The sequence below is a fragment of the Micromesistius poutassou genome, assembly GCF_964030765.1.
Source record: "Micromesistius poutassou genome assembly, chromosome: 12".
NCBI lineage: Eukaryota > Metazoa > Chordata > Actinopteri > Gadiformes > Gadidae > Micromesistius > Micromesistius poutassou.
Genome location: NC_140282.1, coordinates 17,855,426 through 17,880,597, shown reverse-complemented (window position 1 = coordinate 17,880,597; position 25,172 = coordinate 17,855,426). Strand labels below are relative to the sequence as shown.

At 40.3% G+C, this 25,172-nt stretch overlaps 2 protein-coding genes across 3 annotated transcripts; one reads left to right on the top strand and one right to left on the bottom strand.

Moving 5' to 3' along the window:
* Nucleotides 1-3,864: 3,864 nt before the first annotated feature.
* Nucleotides 3,865-19,419, top strand: arfgap2 (ADP-ribosylation factor GTPase activating protein 2; the record flags this gene model as incomplete). 2 transcript variants are annotated; one of them, XM_084476586.1, is made up of 17 exons in its annotated part: nt 3,888-3,984; nt 4,403-4,521; nt 7,722-7,794; nt 8,580-8,711; nt 9,395-9,469; nt 11,530-11,638; nt 11,834-11,890; nt 12,018-12,062; nt 13,771-13,823; nt 13,947-14,083; nt 14,416-14,547; nt 15,641-15,769; nt 16,274-16,426; nt 16,682-16,808; nt 17,028-17,118; nt 17,310-17,431; nt 17,527-19,419. In XM_084476586.1, the coding sequence occupies 17 exons, from the start codon at nt 3,913-3,915 to the stop codon at nt 17,545-17,547; spliced, it is 1,647 nt and encodes a 548-aa protein (XP_084332712.1). In that variant the 3' UTR covers nt 17,548-19,419. The 2 variants fall into 2 exon arrangements, with proteins under 2 accessions (XP_084332711.1, XP_084332712.1); XM_084476585.1 differs by lacking the exon at nt 12,018-12,062 and having other exon boundaries at nt 3,865-3,984.
* pex16 (peroxisomal biogenesis factor 16) lies at nt 18,876-25,148 on the bottom strand. Its single transcript, XM_084476587.1, has 11 exons — nt 24,907-25,148; nt 24,753-24,788; nt 24,157-24,233; nt 23,750-23,883; nt 22,882-22,982; nt 22,416-22,496; nt 21,112-21,258; nt 20,830-20,902; nt 20,567-20,686; nt 19,681-19,745; nt 18,876-19,521 (listed from the first exon to the last, which is right to left on the bottom strand). Exons 1-11 carry the CDS (start codon nt 25,031-25,033, stop codon nt 19,463-19,465), a joined length of 1,020 nt encoding a protein of 339 aa, XP_084332713.1. The 5' UTR covers nt 25,034-25,148; the 3' UTR covers nt 18,876-19,462.
* Between the last annotated feature and the right edge of the window lie 24 nt (nt 25,149-25,172).

Sequence of the window (25,172 nt, the reverse complement as noted above, 5' to 3'; positions counted from 1 at the left end):
CCATTCATTGTGGTAAATCAACATATGGGTCAAGGTTTTTGTTTAACAACAGGTCAACTATTGATATGAGAACTAACAACATGTTGTACCGTAAATATGCCACTGTTGCAGTGACAGGAAATTTGTTGTAGGTGTGAGTGTCTGATCGATATCCAAGGTCCAACTTTCCCCCAGCCATCCATTTTGTTTTACCATGAACATTAGAGGGCCAGCAGCAACCTGTGTCTCTAAAACAGTGAAGACATATTATTATAATCTGTGCTAAAGTAGTTAGTAAACCTCAAATTCCAATGAATGATTTTAGACAAATTAAAAAAATCGAGTGAATATAGTTTGCTGAATAAATGAAATTAGATAGATAGGATCATGTAAAATAATAATAATCTTGATCATAATCATGATCATCCTCATAAATCACAAAAATCAATCACATTTATTTTGATTAGTTATTAGATTAGCAAAAACACTACTATACATGTATTATTACTACCTTGCTAATGTGCTTTAGTGAGTTTCCTCGATTCCTAGATGCACAAATCCAAACAAATTGAAACGCTGAAGACATTGACATTTTGACATACTTTAAGACAAGGGACTGGTTGTTGAGGGTCGCTACTCTGGCCTGTCCCTCTGACTGGCACCACTTTTCATGACCAGAGCTGCTGCTGTCTGTAAGCACAGGCTTCGAGTCCTCTATGTTATCACAATACCCAATCTCACACCGATACGAGAGTTGGTCTTTGCAGCTACCTCTGCCATTCTGTCGATAGTAGAAGCTCACCTGCAAAGACCCAGTACGATATATATAGGATATGTTTATTTCAATTCTTGGTAGTGAGACATATATCCTGTTATACATATATAGTTATTCTGTAGTTTAGCCATTTGTCTATTTGTCAGAATATTTTTTTTTTCTGTTTTGCTTTGACGTTACAGAAAAAATAATGCCAAATCATACCTGAACAGTTCCATCCTTCTTTTGTATAGGCATAAAACTTAAACTTTCGCCATAGAAGTTCTCCTGAGTTAAAGCAATACCTAATAATGCAGGCAAAAGCATTAAAATAGCCATTTTTGCCATTGTGCTCCCACGACTACACATTCAAGTCTGTTTAAAGTGATTTGTGATTGAGAGGCGGTGCTTTCATAACCACTGAACAGGAAAAACCAGATTGCAGAGAACTTGCAACGCAAATTTGCTGAACATGGTGTTTTCTTTCATTCATTCTGTGTACCCTGCCTATTTTCACATATATATTTAAACACACACACACATTTACAGGTACATTGACAACTTTAATACTACTAATACTACTACTACTACTATCCATAGGAATACAAGGCTGTATTTCTTTTACATATATCTTTTGTCTTGGGGGTTTTGCAAACAGTTACAAAATATATATCAGATATCAGATGCTTTCCTATTCCAATATTATTTTTTCTAGAGTTAGGTCACAATGGTACAGCTCAGTAAAGTTGGTTCACTTATCCAAACAATTGCATACATCAGCTTGCAAAATGTTCCCTGAAGAGGTGGGTCTTCAGATGATTCACGAAGATGGGGAGGCATTCAATTCTATAAATATATGGAATAAATATGTGAGTGCTTTTGTGTGTGCAAGCGTGTGTGTGTGTGTGTGTGTGTGTGTGTGAGAAGGGCAGAGCGGGTTGTTCTGAGCGTTCTCTTCTACGCTGTGGTATGCTCGGGCAACAATGGGAAGCAACAGACGGGAGTTCCTGGACCCCCGAGCTGCTGTCGCAGAAAGGAGGATGCTGTCAAACCTCCTCTCCATCATGGAGAACGTCTCCCATCTGCTTCACAGGGTGCCGTCTAAGAGGAGAACGCATCACACAATGTTTGGCAACACAATATTTGCAGTAAACTGTTAAAATGCTCGTCATGGCCTCCCGATGGGGAGAAACTTGGTGTTCATGCCTTATTTTGCATGCTAAATATATTTGCAACATATATATTTATATATATTTATATATTTGGGACCCATAACGCCGGTCAGGCGTTATGGGTGGCAAGGCCCAAAAAAGTTTCTCAGAATCCACCAAAAGTCCAAATGATCCAAAATTTCTGTACTCATAGTTCTAATTGACCTGTCACTAAGTTCCACCCTTAGAACGCAGTTGAGCCAATGACATTCCAGCTTCAACTATACTCGGACATCGGCTCGGACAACTCCATTGAAAACAACAGGGAGAAGGCATAATATATTAAAAAATAAATAAACATGGTTAAACGACGTTCTTGGGGTGCATGTAACATGGACAGTCGGTATCCCGAGAGGCTGCAGAATGGGGTATATTTCATCCCTTTTCCCAAGCCACAACGGGACAAGAAAAAGTGTGTAATGTAGATCAGACTGTGCGGCAGGCCAGAATACCAACTGATTTTAAGCTTGTTACCTTCCGTATGTATTTTAAAGTTTTGAATATATCCCTCCATAGCGTAATGTAGTCCCTTTCGATTGATCCTGGAAGAAATTAAATCAGTTTTCGCCCAAAACTTCTCCAAAACCTGCTTTGATATACTGTCAGCTGACATTTTTCATGTTTTTGTTATAGAGTCTGGTTATGTTAAAAAGCAATATTCATCAATCACAGTTAGACTTGCGTGGTAGTCAGGGACTTGAAATAGAGGCCACCCTACTGAACACGTGTACAATTGTGTGTCAATAGCTCGAAAAATTAGGTCACAGTGTAAATTACAAATTAAAATTGACAGTCGCTGCTCCTTCTCAAAATATCCACAATTGTTGACCTAGAGCAGGGGTCTCCAACCTTTTTTCCTCTGAGAGCTAATTTGATCAAATGAAGGTGTCCAAGAGCTACTCGTGTTTTAAATTATTAGTGACATGTATTCACCTGGCTGATCTCCACCAAAACCAGTTGAATAAGCTTCTTTTGTGTGAACATTGTAATACATGCAATACATGTACAAAGTAATGGAATGTTTCATTGAACCTATAACTTTGAGCGATCACGCACCCATTGTGCTGAAAGTAGATCTAGGCTTGCAATCCTTTTTCAGATACTGGAGGTTAAACGTATCACTGCTGAATAAGTCAGAAACAGTAGAAGACTTAAGTAAAACCCTAAAAGAATATTTTGAGATCAATCTCCAGTAACACATTCCGACTGGGATGGTGGGCGTACCATACAACTGGATCGCAGCATTAGTATTCATGTCTTGGAGGCATCTGGAACACACCTGTTAACAAAATCTGGCCCCAGTTGCAAGAAGTAGAAGTAGAATCATCAGAGCGACTACTTTCCGACATCGCAAAAAATGTTTTCCCCATAATTTCCAGTGATACGAACACACCTTTAATAAAGGCAGTCCGTAGTAGTGCAGTGTATGGGGCGTGGAACTGCAGTGGACTGCTGAACCTGGGCTCCCCCCCCCCCACCCTCATCCTTCCCGTGCTGCTCGCCACAATACTATTACACCATTTAATGTCTTTAAAAAAAAAGCAATTGAAACATTGTCCATTTTTAGCTTAAAACGCCAACTATCATGCATGTGATGTCTATATCCATATAGATCTATCGATATATATAAAACAAAATTACAACACCCTTGCCACACAACTCCGGCACTGCAGCTGGACGCTACTCAGGCACTTTCAATTGGACTTGCACTTTTCACCATACCGCACTTTACATTGCTGATGATACTCAGTACACAAGTTTAATCTATCGATTTTCTTTTTATTGTGCATTTCCCAGGATAAGAGTAACTGAATTGTTGTGTTACATATTGTATATTGTATGTAGGCTACATTGTTACTGTACATATGTTTTTTTTCTTTTCTTTTTCTCAGTCAGCACTGCGGTTATTTTGTAGCCTTGATGCGACCCGTAGTGACGTCAGAGAGTAGAACTTGTCTATTTGGCAAGATGGCTACTGAACCAAATAAGACCGAAATCCTTAGCATTTTTAAACGATTAAGATCTATTCCCACGAACAAGGTAACGCAAATCGACAGCACTCGTTATTCGTACATCCGAATTTTCCGATGTGGTGTTTATTAACCCTGGTTGTTATCGCATTGACTGGCCCGTTTGAAGCCAGCTTGTTCTACTGGTTAGCCATATCATAGGCCCAGACTGTGACTTTTCTCTGCTGGCTTAATCTACCGGTGTGAATCAGTCACATATGAAGGTCACGTACACCATCCTTAAGACAAAGAATCAGAACTCAGGTAACGCTAGTAATGGAACAGATAAACTACTTCTCTGCGAAAGGATCTAGGGGTTGCATTGGTCCGTGTAGGACATAATGTGTAGGGAGCAAGCTAACGAACAAGTCATAAGGTGAATTATTTCCTATCTAACATGATTTAGATTTATCCCCGAGTATATGCCCCCCTGTTTCCTCTCTTCACAGGCATGTTTTGACTGTGCAGCAAAAAACCCAAGCTGGGCCAGTATTCCATATGGAGTGTTCTTATGCATCGACTGCTCTGGTATCCACCGTTCCCTGGGAGTGCACCTCAGTTTCATCAGGTACCTGCCAGTAAATTTACTCCGAGCTGTCACCATAACACACAAACGTGATTTACAAGTTGACGTTACTGGGTCACATAACTAGTATTACCGACTTTCTGGATACAGTAAATGGAAAGGAAAGATATGACTAGGAATCCACGTAGATCTCCTTATGTGTTCTGTTTTTCCGGGATGAAACATCCAGATAAAATCCATAAAATAACCACTAGCACAATGTTTTGCTTAAATATGGAAATTCTGTGCAGTAATGCTGCTATTTTTTGAATACTAAAATGATACAACCTTGAGTAGCACTGCTTTCATTGAGCGGTGGGGTCACAGTAGATAAATAATGATACAATAATGATACAATGATACAATTCAAAACAATTTTTGCTCCAGAGAATAACGAAATAAGTCCCTTGTAGGCTATTTTATTTAGCCCTTAAGGCTTAGGGTCATGCAGACTTTTGGGAAATTAGTCTTACCCACATCCAGAAGAGAAGCTTGACAAATTCATCCGTGCATCCAGTAAAGAGAAATCTATGGCCTGCACAGTTAGCCATAAGCAGCACACTACAAAATTCACAGCATTTTCGTCTTGCAAATTCACATAAAGTTGAAATATAACACAAAATTGAAAATGAAATTATGTTTTTGTAAAGCAACATACTTTAAGATGTAAAGAAATGTTGAATGGATTAAATCAAGTGAAGGGTTTTGAAGAGTCTAAATGGAGTAAATGTAAACATGCAAACCATTTAAAAACGTATATTGCCAGAAAACAGATTAATCATATACTTCTGCAATGGCAAATACACGAACACACACCTCAATGCAACCTCATTAATTATGACATTATGTGGTATACAAGGAACCTCATCTATCTTTCTCACACACAAACCTCACAAGGTCTGTAAGGAACACACTGACGGCAGCAAGGAATGGGTCTTCAATGAGATGACACACAATAAACACCTGATGCGACCTTGTTGATTTAATAACTTTTAAGTTGCACATACACACTCACGTGTGTGCTGAGATAAAATAAAACGACCTAATCCTGGGCGGAATTAGGGCTGCGTCTGAGTTGACGTGGGACATCTCGTAGAAGCCGATGCAACACTTTTAGCCTTCATGCATTCGTCATACTCTGTTTTGTGGTGTGCTTTCAGGTGGCTGAATACATTAGTTGTGTATGCCTTGCCGTGCTGACAGAACTCTACGGCACTCTTTGCATATCGTTTGTTGCTGGTTAATATCGCTTGCGCTAAATCCGAAATATTTCCAGATAACGGACAATGATCCGCGACGAGGGACGAGCTCTTTGACTTCCGCTGTGTCAGACATTTTAATGTTTCTTTTTTTCTTTTAAAGTATTGGCTAAGCCTTTTCCAGACTCCCTACAGTAGACTCAGGGATCAGGTTTTGCGCCGCAGTGCAGTTTGTGCTGGACTCAACGTAGACAGCATGTGTAAAGGAGCGCTTGGTTTGCTTTACAGCGGAGCCAGAGCGTATACTGCATGGGCGGGGCGCGCTTATTATTATAATTTCTTTTTTTTGCGGAGCATGCATTTTAAATATCGTGCAATAACATACATTTTATCGTGGGAAGCCAATATCGGCATTGTGATAAAAATGTTCTTAATTGTGCAGCCCAAGGCTTAAATTTCAGTGCGGGATTGTGGGTATTGCGCATATTTTTTTCAAATCCCGCAACTAAGGCCAGAATAATGCGGGACAATCACGCACAAATTTCACTTCGTTGTCTGATATATTTAGAAGAACGCGACGGTGTGAATTCGGGTCTAGTATTGACTTCACTTGACGAACCATCTTCCGATTTCGGTGTTGAATCTGTCCTTTGTACAATCTTTGATCTGGCGACAAACAAACAAACAAACAAACAAACATGCGCAGTCACACAGAACCCATTCGCGCTTGCTCCTCGCTCTCTCCCTCTCAAAAGTTGTACACGACCCATGTGCTGTTCTGGGCAATTATTTCCATCGCTACAAGCTTTCTGTAGGCTAATGCAAAAATGGACCGCTGGCTTAAACATACCTCTGCAATTTCAGCGTGGTATTGCGCAATCGGTACATATTCATGGTACATCAGGTTACAGGTTACTGATGTACCATGAAGATGTGACTAAGAGAAGGAGAGGGAGAAACTAATAGGACTGTATATAGTTAAGAAAATGAGTCGGCACTACTGTTTCCATAGTACACGTAAAAGGATTAAAAGTTAAAGAGTTCATTGAAAACAAAGTGTTTGATTTCTTTTCTTATTTTTCAACTGAGCACAGATAAAGCTTAAGACAGAGTACAATACACGACAGTTAAAATAACAGCACACAAGGACATTTGTATAAGGAATTTAATGAAGAGAAGCCCTTAAATTAGTAAAATTGGTATTAGGAAAATCAGCAAATTGTGTTTGGGATATACAGGAGGTTCTAACATTGATTTTTAACGGTCTCTCTTTAATTAACCCTGTTTGGTTAAATTGAATGATTGATGGAAGTATTTTGATTATTCTGTTATTTATAACTTTTGTAATTATTTTATTATCACTATTTATTAGACTTATTGGTCTGAAATCAGAGGGTTTGTTGCGGAGCTGTTGTGTGTGTACTGTTTCCCCTGTGGTATCAAATGGTATGAAATTTATATTTTTCAAGGTATTTTATCATTTGAATAGTTAAATTAGAAATAAGTTAGAAAATCTAGTATCATGACAACACTACTTTGTAATCTGTCAACGTAGATGTGTGGTCACTGAAGGGTCCTTATGTGATACCAGACTACTCTGAATTGCGTGATTCATAGACATTTTCAATAAAGCTGTCAACATGACGAATTTTATCACCTCAACCATCCCATTGACATGGGAAATATGAGACAGGTTGTCGTTGTTTGACATGATTTAGTAGGATCAAACACACCCCTTCCTTTTGCTCTACAAGCTGTACTGCGGTACTGTTGTTCTAATTGCATGTACTAGTCAGTAAGAAAGGTGTTCCTGTCAAACAACTTGGATGGCTAGTTTTGCCAGACCAATAGTTTGTTAATATTTGTTATAATATCAAAATGTAATTTTATTTACATGAAGGGAAAGGACATGTAAATGTCCAAATACCTTGATTTAATACCGCCCAAAAACAGAAAAATACCACCATATTCATTTTAGGCTACCTTACCTTGTACTCCTTTTAGATCTACAGAGTTGGATTCCAACTGGAACTGGTTTCAGCTGAGATGTATGCAGGTTGGAGGCAATGCCAATGCGGTAAGTCATAGAGCTCTCGCCAACTGGTAAGCAGTAATGTTTGAAAGAGAAAAGTGTCATGTTCAAAGCGACCATCCCAAATGCCTGGTTTGTGGGATTTTATAACACATATTTGTCCTCCTCCCTTGGTGTTGTTCAGCACCTGTGGTGAAACAGTTTCAACAACTATGTTGTACATGTTAAATTACTTTAAGACCAAATCAGACTTCTCCGTTGAACACATATGGAAGTCTGCGTTACTTATTAGAGATGTAAACAGACATTTTTCCGGTCGCTGACCTACGCGTACCCAAAGACGTGCAGTCCTCACAGGGTCTAGTCACCCTTCTATGCAGGGTTCACGGCAAGGAATCACTGATTGGTCAGGGAGTATAGCTTAGTGTTTAGGGCTGGCCCTGAGGCTGATCTCATTATCAGGCTTTGGATAACCGTTATGTTTATATACACCGATTTTTTTGTTTTTTTTTATTTTTATTTTGAAGGAAATTCACAGTGCATATTTTTCCATGCTTAAATCTGAGAAAGTGGAGACCAGTGCTGCAGAATTGTGTTAAAAATTGAGCACTCAGCCCTGTAAATGCATGTTTGGAAACAAATACCATGTATCTAATATGAAGTGTTCACTAGAACAAGGTGCAAGAAAACAAAAATCAACTTTACTTCACTGACCCTGAGCTAGTCAAGTACAGGTCCATAAATATAATAAGTAAAAGAGCCGTCCTGTATGCAAAACATATTGCAATCGCTGATGTTGACTAAATACAGTTTTTCTTCGCTTTTTGTAGACTGCCTTCTTTCGGCAACATGGGTGTGCTACAAATGACACCAATGCCAAGTACAACAGCCGAGCTGCCCAGATGTACCGGGAGAAGATAAGACAGCAAGCCAATTCTGCATTGGCCAAATATGGAACCGATGTATGTCTTTTGTTAGTCTTGTTAAAATCCTATAATCCCCAATTAATCTTCTATTACTTTACTGGTCAATTAGGCCACTCATTTTGAATTAATGGTACATATGCAATAATCAAGCGTTTAAAATGGGAAATTTCAAAGGAGATAAAAACATACTGGCCGTAGAAATGTATGTATGTATCATGCTCATTGCATTACTTAGTTCAGTAAATTTTTTAGATATAGCTCCATTAACTCTTAAGCTGGTCCCACACCAGACAAGGCAAAAAGGTCCATATCCTGTTATATTCAAGACAAAACGTCCAGAGATTCGGTTATAGGTCTTGTTTTGGGTTTAATATTTGGATGCTGTGGCATGCCAAAGTTTTGTGCCGTAGAAGATATGAGCCAAACAAAAGTGCAAAGGCTTTAGAAATAATAGCATGTTTATATAGCTATTTATATGAATCCAATAATCCTGTAGGTCTTACAATTTAGAAACTATATTGCTGTATGATTGGTTTATGTAAGGTTGTGGTTAAGACAGGCCTTTATGACTCATTGTTGAGGTCTAAATCATTTTCTTTCTTTGAGGATCACTCATATAATTTCCTTTGTGTCTTACTGGGACACCTGCAATGATTAGGCTGTTTAAAATTGTTTAGGTAATTGCCACTGCTCACTAAATGAACAATCTTATTTTCCAGTTGTGGATAGACACTTCTGGAGCAGTGGTTGCCTCGGAGAAAAAATCTACTGACTTCTTTGCAGAGCACACACAGGTTGGTCTAGATGTTTTTTTGTTTTTGGCTTGAGCATATACATAATATAATTTTTTACCACATCATTGTTGATCTGTTATTCATAACAGATCAGTTTATATAGAAATAACAGGCTGCTCAATGCTGTAGTTGACTCGAGAATGGAGTATTCATCAAAGCTATGTACAAACTCCCATTATGTCCCGTTAGTGGCAATCAAAGCAAGCTGAGTCGTCGAGACCTTTTAAACCTGATCCAATGAGCTTGACGGCACACCTAGCCGTGCTCCTATGTAAAAAGCCTCATCACTATGATATAACAGTGCAACTAGTAAAAATATATAATAAATTGCAAGTTGCAAGTAGGGTCGGGCAATGTCCCCTAAATTGGCAGTTGACGATGTTTACAGTAAAACGTCAACGATGGACGATGACGTCGTCGTGGGGGTGAGGGCGTCTCTTTACATGAATATTTTTTTCTACTTAAAAAATATAATTTGTTTATTTTACTAACCTAACTATTTACTCATCCGGGCTTTTGCACGTGGAAAAAAGAAGAAAGAAAGAAAAAAAAAAAGTCGCTTCCACTTCCAAGAGAGGCGTTGGTTGCTAAAAAGGCTACTACTTCGCTTATATGGCAATTTTTTTGGATTTCGACCTGATGAGAGTGGACAGTTCAGTGGAACATTCATGTTTTCCCGCAGTGTGCCTCTCTGGCATTGAGCGGGTCTGCAGGATCGCACTCTACACAAACCAGTCAGTAAAGAAGTCACGGTAACGTACGACTGACAAGTGAAAACACTGGGAGGCTGCTGCTTCGCTGTACATTTTTCTCAAGCCGCACAGTCATAGTTTGGCGACATGGCACTGTGTAATCTGGCTCGAGAAATGCGATCAGATCGCGGAAGACTAACACGTCACATCTCTGGCATAGGCTACTGTATTTAAAATAGCATATTTGAATGTTGGAATGTTTCAATCAGTGAATGACCTTGTAGATGTTCCTGTAGCTGCGCAGCAACAGCTTTTTCAAGCACCTTGGACAGGAACGGGAGATGGGAGATGGGCCGGTAGTTGGAGTGGCATTTTGGGTCGAGGTTGGATTTCTTCAGAAGAGGTTTTATAACAGCAGTGTTGAGTGAGGGTGGGACATGGCCAGAGTTTAACGAGTGGTTTATTATTTGTGTGATGAGAGGGCTTATGGCAGACGGGTTAGATTTGATGAGTGCTGTAGGGAAGGGGTCCAGGGGGGAGGTGGTGGAAGGCTTCATCTTTTTGATGAGACCCTCAACTTCAATCTGTGTGACTGTAGCGAAAATGCCGTTGGTTGTGGGCAGGCAGATGACAGAGATGGAGCTGGGGAGCCTGAGAGCTGAGACCGGATGGAGTTGATCTTATCTTTGAAAAATACAATAAACCTGTTGCAGTGTTCTGCTGTGGGGTTTGGTTTTTGGGATTGAGGAGATGGTTTATGGTGGAAAAAAGCTGTTTGGAATTTCCTGGACTGTTATTGATTGATGTCGGAGTAATAGATGGACCGGGCTTCTTTAAGGGCCGCTGCGTAGGCCTTCTGGTAATGTTTGTAGGCCAGCTTGTGTACCGCCAGGCCAGATGATTTGACACGACTCTCAATGGCACGGCCAGCAGCCTTCATCTTGCGCAGTTCATCCGTGAACCAGGGGGCGGTGCGGGAGAAAGACGCAGTTCTTGTTTTGAGGGGGGCATGTGTAAGAGGCAGCAAAGAGAATAGTAGTAGTGTTCGACCGATTTGTTGGCTGATGGTATGGTTGACTGAGGCCAGCAGTTGGAGTACAAGATGGCAGGGGTGATGTTTTTTATATTGCGAAAATGAATATCACGTCTAGGCTTGGGGACGGGCAGGAGATGTCCATGGTGGTCCATGATGATGCTGTGATCAGGTCATATACCAACAGATTTTTGATGGAAGGAGAGTCAGAGATAACCAGGTTTAAAGTGTGCCCCCTGGTGTGAGCACTTGCTACGAATACAAAGAATTGTTAAACCCAGAGGAAGCCTTTACTTGCATATAATCCATTTTATTCTTCTGTTTCTTGTATTCAGGCGGCAAATGACTGGTGCATGGCAGTCCCATCACTTTCAGAGCCAAATGGAGCCACTGTCACTCCCCAGCTCATGGATACAATTGCCAAGACCCAGGAGTCCAGCAAACGTTAGTATTAAGATGAGCATTTCATTTTAAAACATTTCTGAACAAAACTGTACTTATTTAGAACATGAAATTTGGGGATTTGACTACAATGCAGGGGCCTATATTGCATTATTTTTGGTGAGGTCAAACAAACAACGTCCGTATTATGTGGAATTAAATTGATTGTATAATTTTATTTGATCTGGTACTGTCTAGAACTGGAAGAAGGCCCAAGCATTGATGGACTGGGTTCATCCCCTAAAGCTGCCATTGGTGAGTTTATTGAGTCTTAACACCGTAGCTTGTGTTTATTATTGCCATTTAAAGTTTTTCCATTTAGTTTGTTCGCCTTTCCTTCTGTATAAGCAATAACATGCGCTCATGTTCATTTGGCCTCTAGAAGCATCCATGCACTTGTCTTCAGATGAGTCATGGAAACTCACAGGTGATTACGATAGGTTGTTGTTGATAGTCTGGCTGTACTCCAGTATTGTTTTGTGCATCTCCGCCTAAGCTTTTTTTTTTTGTGTGTGTGGTTTGTTGGGGGTTTTCATGGTCAAAGGAAATGAAAGAAAGCTAGAAATATAAGGGCATTTTATTTTGATAAATTGGGTGATTAATCCAGCACCACACCTGAAAAGGTTTACCAAAGCATTCAACCTGGTGTTTTTACCGGTGTTACTGGTGTTGGACGAGCCACCGCTTGGATTTTATTCACACCGTCTCCACCGTCATTTTGCTATATTAGGTATTCCGCTCGGCTCGGTTGCCCTGATTGATTAGAAATTCAAAACCTTTGAGTTGACATGCCTTAGTTTGCATGCTGAACATTTTTTTGCCATTGGGACCCATAATGTCCGTCGGGATAGATTATTATTATTATTATTTTTTTTTTTTTAACTTGTCACTATACTATGCTTTCCAGATACGGATACATGCACTCATACATACAGGTACACATACAAACATACATGAGTACACATACATACTCTGGTAACCCGGGTCCGTGAATATCCCGCCTCCCCAAATGAACACACGTCGGCGTCAGTTTAAGCCGTGAAGGCACTTTTATTTAACGTAAATAATACGCATTGGGTGGCACCCAACAACAATAAAAAGAGTAACACTGGAATCTCCGGTTGAGTCCCCGATGGCCTCGGTCTCCTCGGAGATATGATAGTTAATTTCCAGGGTTCCTTAACGTGTGTATATATATATATATATATATATATATCGTATCAATAGAAATAAAATGATCAGTTGATAAAAACGTTATTCTGCAGCAGTGGTCTCTCCGCTGGCTCCGAAATGGAAATATACAGAAATTATTATTTTTGTTTGTGTTTTTCAATACGGTGTTATCCGGTTACCGTGTTGTTCTCAGAAGAACATCCACAGGGGTGTGAAAACGCCCACACCGTGACATTACTAATTCACCCTCTGACAGGAATTGCGTTTATTTAACGGGATAAGCATAATGATGTCTGTGTTTAAAATATCAGTGGTTAAGGGGAATTAAAACTGCCAGGAAAACGATAAGAAAAGAGTGGTAATTGAAGCTATTCTGTTCCAGGTCTATGGTTAAGTGTAATCTGGCATATAGTACACCCATTTAAGATCAGGAACCACATGAATCAGGAAGTAAACTCTCACATTTCCAAGTAATTGGTAGCCCTAGTTTGTCATCTGAGCACATTGTTTACAAACTGGCATTCATTTGATATAGATGTCCGAAGTTTAATCTTTTAAAGGCTTCTTCTTTGTTTGACTTTTAAACCTTTTTTGTTTGTCTACCGATTCTTCTCTAAGAAAATGCAATATTTAATTGTATATAACATTTTTATATATAATGCAACTCCAAAATAGTTGCATTAACCCAGACGAATCTGTTGGAAAACAAACTCATTCGATTTTGATCGAATGAGTTGTGTGTGGTGATGCTTTGGCATACTTGTCTTTAACCCACTGTTTTGTCGTGTTTTGTTGATCAATTATTGCTGAGTAGAAACATTCTTGCCACACTTGTCTCCTTGTTTGGATGAATGAATGTTGAATTTTTGATAATGTTGTGCAGTTGCAGGATCATGTTCTGTTGGGCTTTGAAAGAGCTTTAATTTGCCTGCGACTTGATGTCATGGTTTGTTGTGCTACAGATGTTAAACCTTCCCTCATTGGAAAGAAAAAGCCCATGACCACTAAAAAGGGGGTAAGTGTTTGGCCTCTTGGAACATGTTTTAAAATCCATAGATGAATGTAGCATTGCTCTAGAGGGGCTAGATTTGTAGCACTTCTACCAAACCATCAAACATTGTCTGTCCTCTCCCCCCAGCTTGGGGCTAAGAAAGGCCTGGGGGCCCAGAAGGTGAGCAGTAAGAGCTTCTCGGAGGTGGAGAAGCAGGCACAGGTGGCGGAAAAGATGAGGGAGGAGCAGCTGGCAGAGGCCAAGAAAAACTCGGAGGACTCCATGTAAGTCAAGAGTCTTTCAATGCATATATGTAACGTCGAAATGATATTGCAATTCAGCATTGTGGTTCAAGGAATTAGATTCTGTAATGCGAGAACCCACATTCGCGAGGTCGGTGACTGATCCTTCTGTTCTCGCTTTGCCAGACATTTGAAACGTAAACAAATATAATCCCCCTCCTCCCTCCGTTTCTCAGCTGTTGTGATTTTACAAACCTGTGATTGACTTGTGTGATCTGACATGAAACTGTTTCTTTGGAGACGCAGCAGAGCACAAATAATGAAAGCAGTGTCTCACCCTAACCCAACACTGCTTCCCCGGTCCCCGGCTGCAGTGTGGCCTCCATGCGTCTGGCCTACAAGGAGCTGGAGATCGACCGGAAGATGGAGGACAAGAAGATCCAGAACATGGAGGGCAAGAAGAGGGAGCAGGCCGAGAGGCTGGGCATGGGCTTCGGCAACCGCAGGTGAGGTGAATGATGAGCCGGGCCGAAGTTGGGACGTAATTGATTAGCATATTATGGACTTGGATTCCTCAAGGCCCCAGACCCATTTGAAGTGACATTCCTCCCCCATCAGAGCGGCGTCGTTACATCCAGCAGATGTTATACGAATGTTATACAAACACCTTGTGGACCTCAATCCCGTCTACGTGAGCGTGAGCGAGTGCCCGTAAAGATTTGGGTAGTTTTCAGAGAAGGCGTGGATAATCGATAATTCAGACGGTAGAGGCTTCATGTGTGGCTTCCCCTGTATGTTTCCAGAGTCACCTAGTGTGGACCACCGACTGAACGGCAAGGCAAGACTTTAAACGTTGCCTAGTGAGCAGGATCCTTTAGTAGGGAATCAGTCACTCATTTAAGGGACAACACCGGTCTGGGGGATCACTTGAGCCCCTTTTCCGCCGACGGTACCAGTTCAACTCGCCTCCACTTTGCCCGCCTTTTTTTGCGTTTCGATCGCCAAAATTAGGTACCTGGTACTTTTTTTTAGTCTGACCTCCGTCGAGGTTCCAAGAGACCTGCTCTGATACTTTTGTGTGACGTAAACAGCTGGCTGGTGGCCACTGATTGGCCAGAGTGACGCCACTGGACGAATAATGATGAGCGCAACATCCGGCATCTTTAAACACTAGCATCAGCGTTCAGTCAACAATAATGATTGATTATTTAACATGGCAGGATCAGCGAGCAACGAGAACACGCACGAAAATTCCCATTCCCCTGCCATTCTGTGATCGGCAATCGGCAGATCATGATTTCGGTGATCGGACTAAAAAATGCTGATCTGAGCATTTCTAGTTCAAATCCCTTCACTTTATTTAAGCCATTTAACATTTATTTACGTTTTTAAACTATGTGGCTTTATTAAAACATATTCTCGACCTCACTTTGCACTAGAGCACTCGCCGCGTTTTCTGCAGGAAATACATTTTTTTGTGATAAAGTGATAAACTAAATGGCCGTTTCGTTCTATGTGGCTTACCCTTGTTAACAGTGAGGCGGTCTTCATGATGTGTGTGTGTGTGTGTGTTCACTGTGGCGTCTTTCTTGTTGCCAGCGCCATGTCCCACTCTGTGATGTCGGAGATGCAGGTGATTGAGCAGGAGACTCCTGTGGGGATCAAGTCCTCCACACGCTCCAAACTAGACCTGTTTGACGAGCCGGGCTTCACATCCGGTCCCCCCAAGTATGCTTCAACCCATTTTGTTTCTTTCAACAGAGAAGGTTCTTGTTGTTGAAGACAATGTGCTGTAGTATTGCAGATAAGATGGTGCTGGTGACCCACGGTCTCTAGACTGTGTATGTGGAAAGGAAAATTGATTATGAAATTGAATATGAAGTTTAATAATATAAATACATGTTGAAGCTGCTAAAAGCTGTTGTAAAGAGATAGCAGTAGTGCTAAACAAAAATGACCCTCTTCCATAGGAAAGATTGATTCCTCATCAGAAAAATAATGCCCTGATGGGTCAAAAATGTGCTGGGAGTGATCCATAATCTGTGCGATTATGGATGTTTCTCGTACAGAGTTAGGCATGCAGAGAACCAGAATAGATGTTCTCACAGAGAATTCATTCAGGAATAGCTGAAGGATGCTTATGGTATACGTTACAGATTGTACTTAAACTACAGCGCTTAAATCTCAACTAAAGGTGTGTGTGTGTCTGTGTGTGTGTGCGCGCGCGCGCAGATACAAGGACAACCCGTTTACAGTCGGAGACAGTTTTGGGTCCCGTTGGGATTCTGATGGAGGTACAGCCTCCTTCAGTGCCTCCTGGGCTCTGGACAAAGAGGAGCCCAAAGAAGAGGTCACCATTTCAAGCATCCAGCCCATAGGAGAGAGGTACCTGCACATTTGACCCTCTCTGTAGATGGATTATTGGAGGACTCTTACATTCCTGGTCATGGATTTGTGATTAAGTCCCTTTTTATTGTTTTTACTTCTCCCTCTATTCTTTCTGGAATTAATCTGATTAGTGGGCAACATGCACGCCTTCCCATTCACAAATCCCAGGGACAACAACAACTGTAGAGCTTACTCTCTTTTCACGGGTGCCAGTAGTGAAGCGGTGTGTGTTTTTGTCTTGCACGCCTCCAGGCTTTCCAGCAGGAGGAAAGCGGAGGTGTCCGCGCCCGTGGCGGAGTCCAGCGAGGCTCGACAGAAGTTTGCCAACGCCAAGGCCATCTCCTCCGACATGTTCTTCGGCCGGGAGAGCAGTGCGGACGTGAGGAATTCAGTCAACGATATTGTTTTGTTTATTTACTCGTTCATTTATTCATAATGGCCACCCGTAGGTCTGTTTCAGACATGAAATGGATACACTAAAGTCTAGGAGGCTTCATTATGATAAATCCCATTATTGCCACTAGTAAAGCCAGCCGTGACATTCGTAGCCGGCTACTGTTGTCCATTCATGTGATATTGTTGTTGTTGTTGTTCTCAGTATGACACCAAGACGAGACTGGAGAGCATGTCCGGAAACAGCGCCATCAGCTCAGCTGACCTGTTCGGAGAGAACTCGGACCGCTCAGCAGGTAACTCATTGTTTTGATTAATTCAATATTAAATGGGGGTGGTGTATCTGTGTCAGGTGTAGTCTACATGGTAGATAAAAGAACCAGGACCAATAGATGGTGTTGGCAATGCCTGTGTATGTGCTATGACGATGCCTCGTGAAAATGTTTTTTTGGACCTCGTTAATACTCCTGCTCCTTCCTGCCTATAGGGGCGTCGGGCTTGGACAACGTTCTTCCTTCTGGTCCGGACATCGCACAGTTCAAACAGGGGGTTAAGACTGTGGCAGGCAAGATGGCGGTCCTGGCCAATGGTGTCATGAACACCATCCAGGTAATGGAAACAATGTGCCCGAGTCATATGGCGTATGATGTTGCAGCGAGGCAAAATTACTTATGGCTGTCTTTTTTTTTCTTCCTGTGGCACAGGATCGCTATGGTTCTTATTGAGACACGGAACGGAGTGACCATCATCTATCTGACGAGAAAGACCTAGTACGAGCGGCGAGGGCAGAGCATGAACCGGTCTCCTGAATGACACTTGCATACCCAACAGACAAGATGGATCAAGCCAAACGCTCTGTGTTTGTGGTGACAATACAGCTGTGGAAAAAGCGACATCATCGTTTGATTTCACTGTCGGAGGACAATTATCGGGAGTGAGGCAGTATTGGTGTTTTCTCAGGCTCACTTGTGGAATCTTGATTTTTATTTTCTTAAAGGATGCCATTTTTAGAGTGTAGTTTCGGTTATCTCCTGGAACCCTAAATATAGTTGTAATTTACGGTCTGATTTCAAAATTAGCTTTTGTGATAAACTGCTTTATTTTATTCACAAAGACATGGTGTTGATCTTATTGATATGTTGTGCTCACTTTTATTTAGTCATTGTAATTGAGAATTATCCTGTTTTTTTTCCTTTGCTAACTCAAGAAAAAAACAAATGAGGTTCCGTGGTCACGTTTCTCCAGTCAACGTATTTATTTTGCTCCTCGTCACATAAGGCACCGACAGGCAAGAGGCTAACGGCTGAATAGACGTCCCCTCCGTCATCTTTTGTGTTGTGAGTCACCACCTCAGCTGGGTTTTTGTTTTACCTAAGTGTGTTTTCTCCCACTAACAGTGGAAGATGTATCCTATCACCAGGAGGGACCATCAATTTAAAATGTTTGCTCTTTACAGGGGCTTAATTCCGGTTTTATTTTGATGTTTGCAATGATCATCTGAACAGCATTGACTTTGTTGAGTGAAATGTTCTCCTGTAATGTTAGACAGCTGCACCATTGCTCACCCGGGACAAAGCTAGCAGGTTGCGTCTTTCAAAAGAACATTTTGTCTAATGGTAATTTCAACTTCTGTACTAAAATAAGCATAAAGAATTGTTTAAAGTATAGCATGAAGGCAATGTGGAACTTTGTTTTTAATAGGTCACCAGAAAATAACCTTTTAAGATATTCCAACATTGCAATCTCTTGGCATTGTATTCCAGGTAGACTTTGACAACCAACCTTTCCTGGCAAAAGATCAAGGCTTAACTAACTTAATTTTTTATATTTTTAGGCTAAAAATATTAAACGAAATATACTTTAATAAAGATGACAAATAATTTACAAAGGAAAATCGTGTCTTCATTGTTCCTTCCTCCACTGCCAACATGCAGTGCCATACTTATGTGTAAATTGAAGGAATACATTGAGTCAGTATAGTTAATGTGATCATACAGACCTACAAAGAAGTTGGAATCATGATCACCAGTAAAAGACAATCATACTGAAAAGCTACATTGCTTTACCCCTTTATTCCTCATGTAAGTTATAACCACCGCTGTACGCTATCTGAGCAGAACAAGCTCATGTTGAATATGGAAGGAAGTGACTAGTTGGGATTTTGTGCACCTGCAGGGGTTAGGACAATGCAGGACCTGTGCACGTTAAATTTCCATTCATATTTCACCAGATAATGGCACATTACACACACATCCCTATACCTAACATAGCCAAGCTCAAGGGACAATTTGGGATCAAAGTATAAAAAGAAACAGTGCAATTGTGCCAATTATTTACACATTTAACACTCAAAGAGAATAGCATTCTGTGCATTGATTGAACTAACCCTTCACAAAATCCTTGCTTGACAACTGAAAATAATGTCAAGGGAATGATGTCAGTTCATATCTAAACCACCTTTTTAAAATTGAAGGAATCAACAACCGATCAGTGACTATCATAACACCTTGGGCAATAATTTCCCAGGAATTATATATTCATCCTCCATGATTTTGAAAAACTCTCAGTAGAAAAGGCCACTGTGTCTAAAGCTGCAGACTTCATCCTCTCCAGTTCAAGTGGTAGATGGGACAACGGGACTTAGCCCCAGTTGTAGAAGTAGATCTTCTGCCAGGTGGGTAGGTACTCCATTATCGGGCCTAGTCACGTAGTAAGCAAGCAAAGTTATGAGATGATGTCACCAGTTTAAACATCATTGGGTTCCCTTGTACCCATGTGACACAAGTACTGTGTTCCAATGTTGGTCTAGCATTAATGCACTGGGGATTAACAAGGTTTTAAAATGTGCATATACTTACGGGCTACCAGGCCTATGCCAGGCACACGATCAGCCAAAAATCGTAGCAGGAAAATGATCTTGGCCCTAGGAAATAAAGATAAAATAGAGTGTAAAATAACACTAGAGAACACCAATAAAATGAAATGTTGTATATTTTAGACATATTTTTAACATTTTTTTGTTGGTGATAAGTTAATTAAACAATTAGACAATTCCAGGTTAACAGGGCACAATTAATTTTTTCCTACATTTTCTGTTTCCCCGCCCACCCCTAAAGGGACATCAACAAAAACAACACGCTTCACATTGTGACGGAAAATAAAGCACAGAATAAAAAAATAATAATACAAATATATCAATGCAAAAAACTAGAAACCTCTACTTCAGCCCCCATGTCCAAACATTGGACATGGGGGGGTCAGAGAGCACAATGGAGAGGAGTCAGCTACAGGACAACACCACTTTACAGAGATATGCACTCAGGCCGAGGGAAGAGCTGGTAAACCATTAAAGTAGGAGACAAAGGGTTGCCACTTTTTTTTTTTGTGATAGACCACAAGAGTGCATAAGCAAGTGCTCTGCGGTTTTGGTGGATAATGTTAAATTCTGATTGGAGGTCTAACCCTTTTTTATACAGCTCTGGAGAAAGGTTTGTCGCGTATTGTGTATCCAGCTCGAGAATATAGTTGGTGAGATCTTGCAAACGTTTCTTTTTTTTTCCCTTTTTGCACAGCAAAGTGTGCAAAAGGGTTAGAAAGTTTGGGAGCCATGTTTCCTCAAGTCTACTCTCTCCTCATGCTAAACCAGAAGTCGGTCTATTTAAGAAATATTTCACAAAAACTAGCCACCATACACATTCAAATGCATTCGGATTATCATGTTTGAAAGTAGGCAGACGTTCTTACTCTGAGTATCTATCATAGAAGGGTGAGCGAAGAAGGTAGTACAGCAACAGAAAGGTTCTCTTCCTCGTCTCGGCCCTTTCCCATCGATTCTGAAACTTGGTTTCACTGAGTAAACTAAAGCTAAAGAAAATAAAACACAGATAAGATATCTTAATGGCCATTTCAATAAAAAAATGATTAAATATTATTTATTATTATTAAAATGACATTCATATTACACCATACACAAAGTGCATGCATTGGTTAAAACATTTATTTCATACCTTGAAGCTTCTAGGAGTCCAGAAATTATCCAGGGCTTCCAGGACCCTTTACCACACAGTCCAAGACAGAGTACTGCAGTAACGCTTTAAGGACAAGAGAAAATATTCTGAAGTAGGCACACAATGACGACCCAAAGCACTAGATACATAACTGGACAAAAAAGACAATCATGATGGTGGCTTCCAGAATTAATCGTTGATTATCCTTGGAAGGAGATAATCGAATTACAATGATATAACATTGTGCTACCAAGTACACTTTGCAGTCACAGAGAAGGATACAGTGGATGAGAGGCCGGCTGATGTACATGGACTCAGCGATCGTCTCCTTGACGCCGAGGTCGGTTGGCCTGCTGTTCAGCTCCTCCCTGAGATTCCTCCTCTTGTCCTGAGAGGGCACGCCCCACAGCCTGGTCTGTAGAGATGGGCCTAGCCGATACAGAGACAAACACATCAGATACCGCTGTGGTAGAAGTCCCATAAAAATATCTAAGGAGCCATATGCACCAAAATGTATTCAGCTCTTATTGATCAGGAACACATGATGTTGTAGCAACCCTGTATATTGAACCCCGTAAATTAGACATGTCTATTAAATAAGAATATTGTAGCTATAAAAAATAAAATTAGTAGTACATCAGTCCCAAATCTTTTGTCAAAAGCTACTACAGTACTCAGAGAGCCTTTGCTGGTAACCAAAGGTTACAGACAATTTCAACAACAGGTTGGAAACCCCCCTTAACCCTCCATGTTGTCATTCCCAAGACAACATGGTAGGGCAGGGGTGCCCAATGTGTCAATCAACCGGTTGATCGCAAAGGTAGTGCGGGTGGAACGCATGACATTCCAAAAAAAAAAAAAAAAAAAACACCTTAGAATTCCAATATATATATATATATATATATATATATATATATATTTTTTTTTTTTTTTAATCTTTTTTTTATTTTTTAATCTAAGGTGTTTTTTTTTTTTCAAAACAATTAATAATTGATTGAATTTGAAAATATAAAAAATATATAATATATATATAATATAAAATATAAAGTTTTGCTTCCTTACTATAGGAAGCAAACTAAAACACAATGCCACTTTTATTAGATGAATATGAGGTGTTTGTTTACAATGTTTGGTTCTCCTAACAAAGCCCAGTATGAGCACTAACCAAACGACACAAAGTTTACTTAAGTAGATGTGTGAAAGTCCCCTAACAGTACCCGAGTTCATACATTCTCAGAATCAATTGAACACCATTATTGGATTACCAGTTGAGTAGGGCTGTGCAATTAATCAAATTTTGATCACGATTTCGATTCTTGGGTCAAACGATTTTTTGGGGGATTCTGAAGTTCAAGTTAAATGCATTTTATTTTCAAACTCAAGAAGAATCGTGATTTCAATCTTGACCAAAAAAATTGTGATTCTCATTTTTTCCAAAATCGAGCAGCCCTACAGTTGAGCCAATAGTTCAAAACCATCTCAGCCATGAACAAGTGATGCCTGCAATAGCGTGTCTTACCCTAGAGAGGGTGTCATCCAATGCAAATCAAATGGAGTCGGGGTTCAGCTATAGAAGGTTCTCTTACCGCCCCCTAGTGGCCTCACAACCCTTCCTGATCGCTGACCCACAAAGCAGCCTGGGTCCGGCTGCTCCTCCGGCCGCTCGTCTAGGGAGCGGATATCCACAATCATCACAACTCACACACAAGCTCTGTTTAATACAAGATGCTGTGGGTGAGATTCAACAGCTATAAATTGAGAGTAATTTGTTAGAAATACCACAGAAAATACACCAACACATCAGCTATTACTGAGTGAAAGGCTTTGTGAGAATATTTGTTTTTAGTCGGCAGTGCCTGATGAACAGATTTAGACTGCAGACCGCTCATGGTTAATTTTCTTCCTCGCTCTTTTTGAAACTCCTGAATCTTACCCACAGCACCTTCAACATTAGCAAATAAATGTGTGTTGTATGCAGAGTATGTAGCTGAACAGATTGCTAAACTGTTTTTTTTTTTATTCAATGCCTAACCATGACTTCGGTTTACTCGCCTGCATCACCAAACTCTGCATCTCTGTCCAGTGGGATGATGGGAGGTGAGGTCTGAATGCCAGACTTGTACCATAGAAGAAGCAGGATACGGAATATCGTCCTGAAAATAAAAATAGATATAATGCCTAACTCTAACCCTATATAATGAGAATAATTATATTTTAACATTAAGTTAATTAAGACCTACAATCAACCTGGAACATGTGTTAATGAACAGACCAATTCTGATCAATGTCTGAATCCAATATCTTAGATCTTTGGGCCCGACCAAAATAGTAGGTGGCGTCACACATTAATTGACCTACAATTCAATATGACTAGACAATTCAATATGACTATTTAAATCCATCTTTTCATGTAAATACACAGTGTTTTTGACTGCTCCTGCTGTTTGGCAAGGAAATCACAGGCACCGAATGGGCAACTGCAACATCCATGAATTTTTTTTCCTGATAAAATATCACTGTATAGTCCCACTTCAACATAGGCCATCAAGTATATTCCTCCCTTATCAAATATCACTGTGTAGTCCCACTTCAATCAATATAGGCCATGCAGTCTATTCCTTTCTTATTTAATACCAAGTCATGATCACAGGATGGTGTTATTGAACCATTTTATGAATGGCCACATAGCTACTATAATGTAAGAACATTGCAATCTAAATTCTAATTTGTGTTGGGGAGGAAGGTGTGGGGCTAGAGATAAATGGCTGGTTTGCCATCAACTGGTCTCAGGACAACCCTGGACTAACATGCTAGGTTTGACCATTTGCAAACGATACTATGTGCCCCTATCAAAAGCACTGTTCTCCTCCAGACATATTTCTTAGGAAGGAAGTTTATACATAAAAGGAAGAGTAAGTACTTTGCAATCTGAATGACACCGATCACCAACCAGCGGCCTGCTTCTCCCCATAACTTTGCAGCTCCCATCTCCAGAAAGACCTCCACATATTCTAGGACTGACAGCCACGTGAGCAGTCTCTGTTGGGAGAGGGACTGAGAAGCACAAGCACAACTGCCAAGATAACTATCTGTAAATACAGTCTTAATGAGTCAAATCAGTAAAGTCTTCATGTGAAATTAAGCTCAAACTTATACTTATAAAATACTTATAAAAATGGTATAACCAAATGTTTACACACTCAGCCTTAGTCCAACATGTTTCCAGAACTGCTATATAAAAACAATTACAGCATTTTAGCATTAATTTTGTTTCAATATCAATATGGTTTTGACATGTTGTGAATCTGGAATCCCTTTCAAACTTACCACAGGGAGAGTGCATCTTAACCCCTTGCGCAGTATGCCGTCATTAAACAAGACTAGAAGGTTGGAGGCTGAATACACTGAAATGTTGATATTGAAACAAGAAATTAGACAAAGCCATACAGAACTCCAGGAACATGATGCATGCAATAAACACTTGACAAACTACAGGACCATTTTCAAACCTCATTCCCAAAAAGTTGGGACCATATGTAAAATGCCAATAAAAACAGAAAGCAGACATTTGCAGATGATTTAATTGAAATCATAAAATAAGAATTTACTTAAATTCAAGACTTGATTCTTGTAAAAATAGGACTACAGTAGTTGAATTGTATGACTGCCATTTTGCATTTATTTACATTTGACACACTGTCCCAACTTTTCGGAATTAAGTTTGCACAACTAAACGAAACTGTGCAAACAACCAAACAGCCCAGGTTTTTGTTGCTTGCCGTTTTGTTCGTCAACAGAGAGACGCTGCTTATAGGCTGTGTCTAATCTTTGAAGACCTAACTAGAAAAGACCACAGCAAATATATAAATGCAGGATAAATGGTCCGATATTCAAGTGAGGATGTGTTAGGTAGTACTACATACCTAGCTCAGACAGTTCGTGGGAATCTGCAAATCGCCCTGTAATATAGAAATAATTTATAATTGAAAATATATATAAAAAGAGCATGTATAGAAATTGTTCTTATTATATGATTAAGTATGGTTATGGTCAGTTATGGGTAAACTTGAGACTCACCTGCAATAAGGTAAGAGAGTGTCCGGACCGTGCTCTCCAGTTGGGCAGTAGCTGCAGGGTTTTTGGTTACGTACTCAGTATACCGTTCATAAATGCGTGTCAGTTTGTCGATGTAAGCTTGAGACATTTTCTTTGACCCTAAATAACAACTAAGGACTTGGAAAAAGTTGTCCAAATTAGTCGGTGTTGTGGGCACAAGACGCCATAGACGTGATACTATCAGCTGTGGGCAGGTAGTCAACTTCCATTGGTCAACGGTGCGCAGG

What these genes read in the sequence shown, in the direction of transcription:
- pex16 (XM_084476587.1), bottom strand. Translation starts at nt 25,033, where the DNA reads ATGTCTCAAGCTTACATCGACAAACTGACACGCATTTATGAACGGTAT. An exon ending in ACTCTCTTACCTTATTGCAG is followed by an intron (nt 24,789 to 24,906) that starts GTGAGTCTCAAG and finishes TCTATATTACAG; the next exon opens with GGCGATTTGCAGATTCCCAC. An exon ending in TTCTATGATAGATACTCAGA is followed by an intron (nt 19,746 to 20,566) that starts GTAAGAACGTCT and finishes TTTATTTCCTAG; the next exon opens with GGCCAAGATCATTTTCCTGC.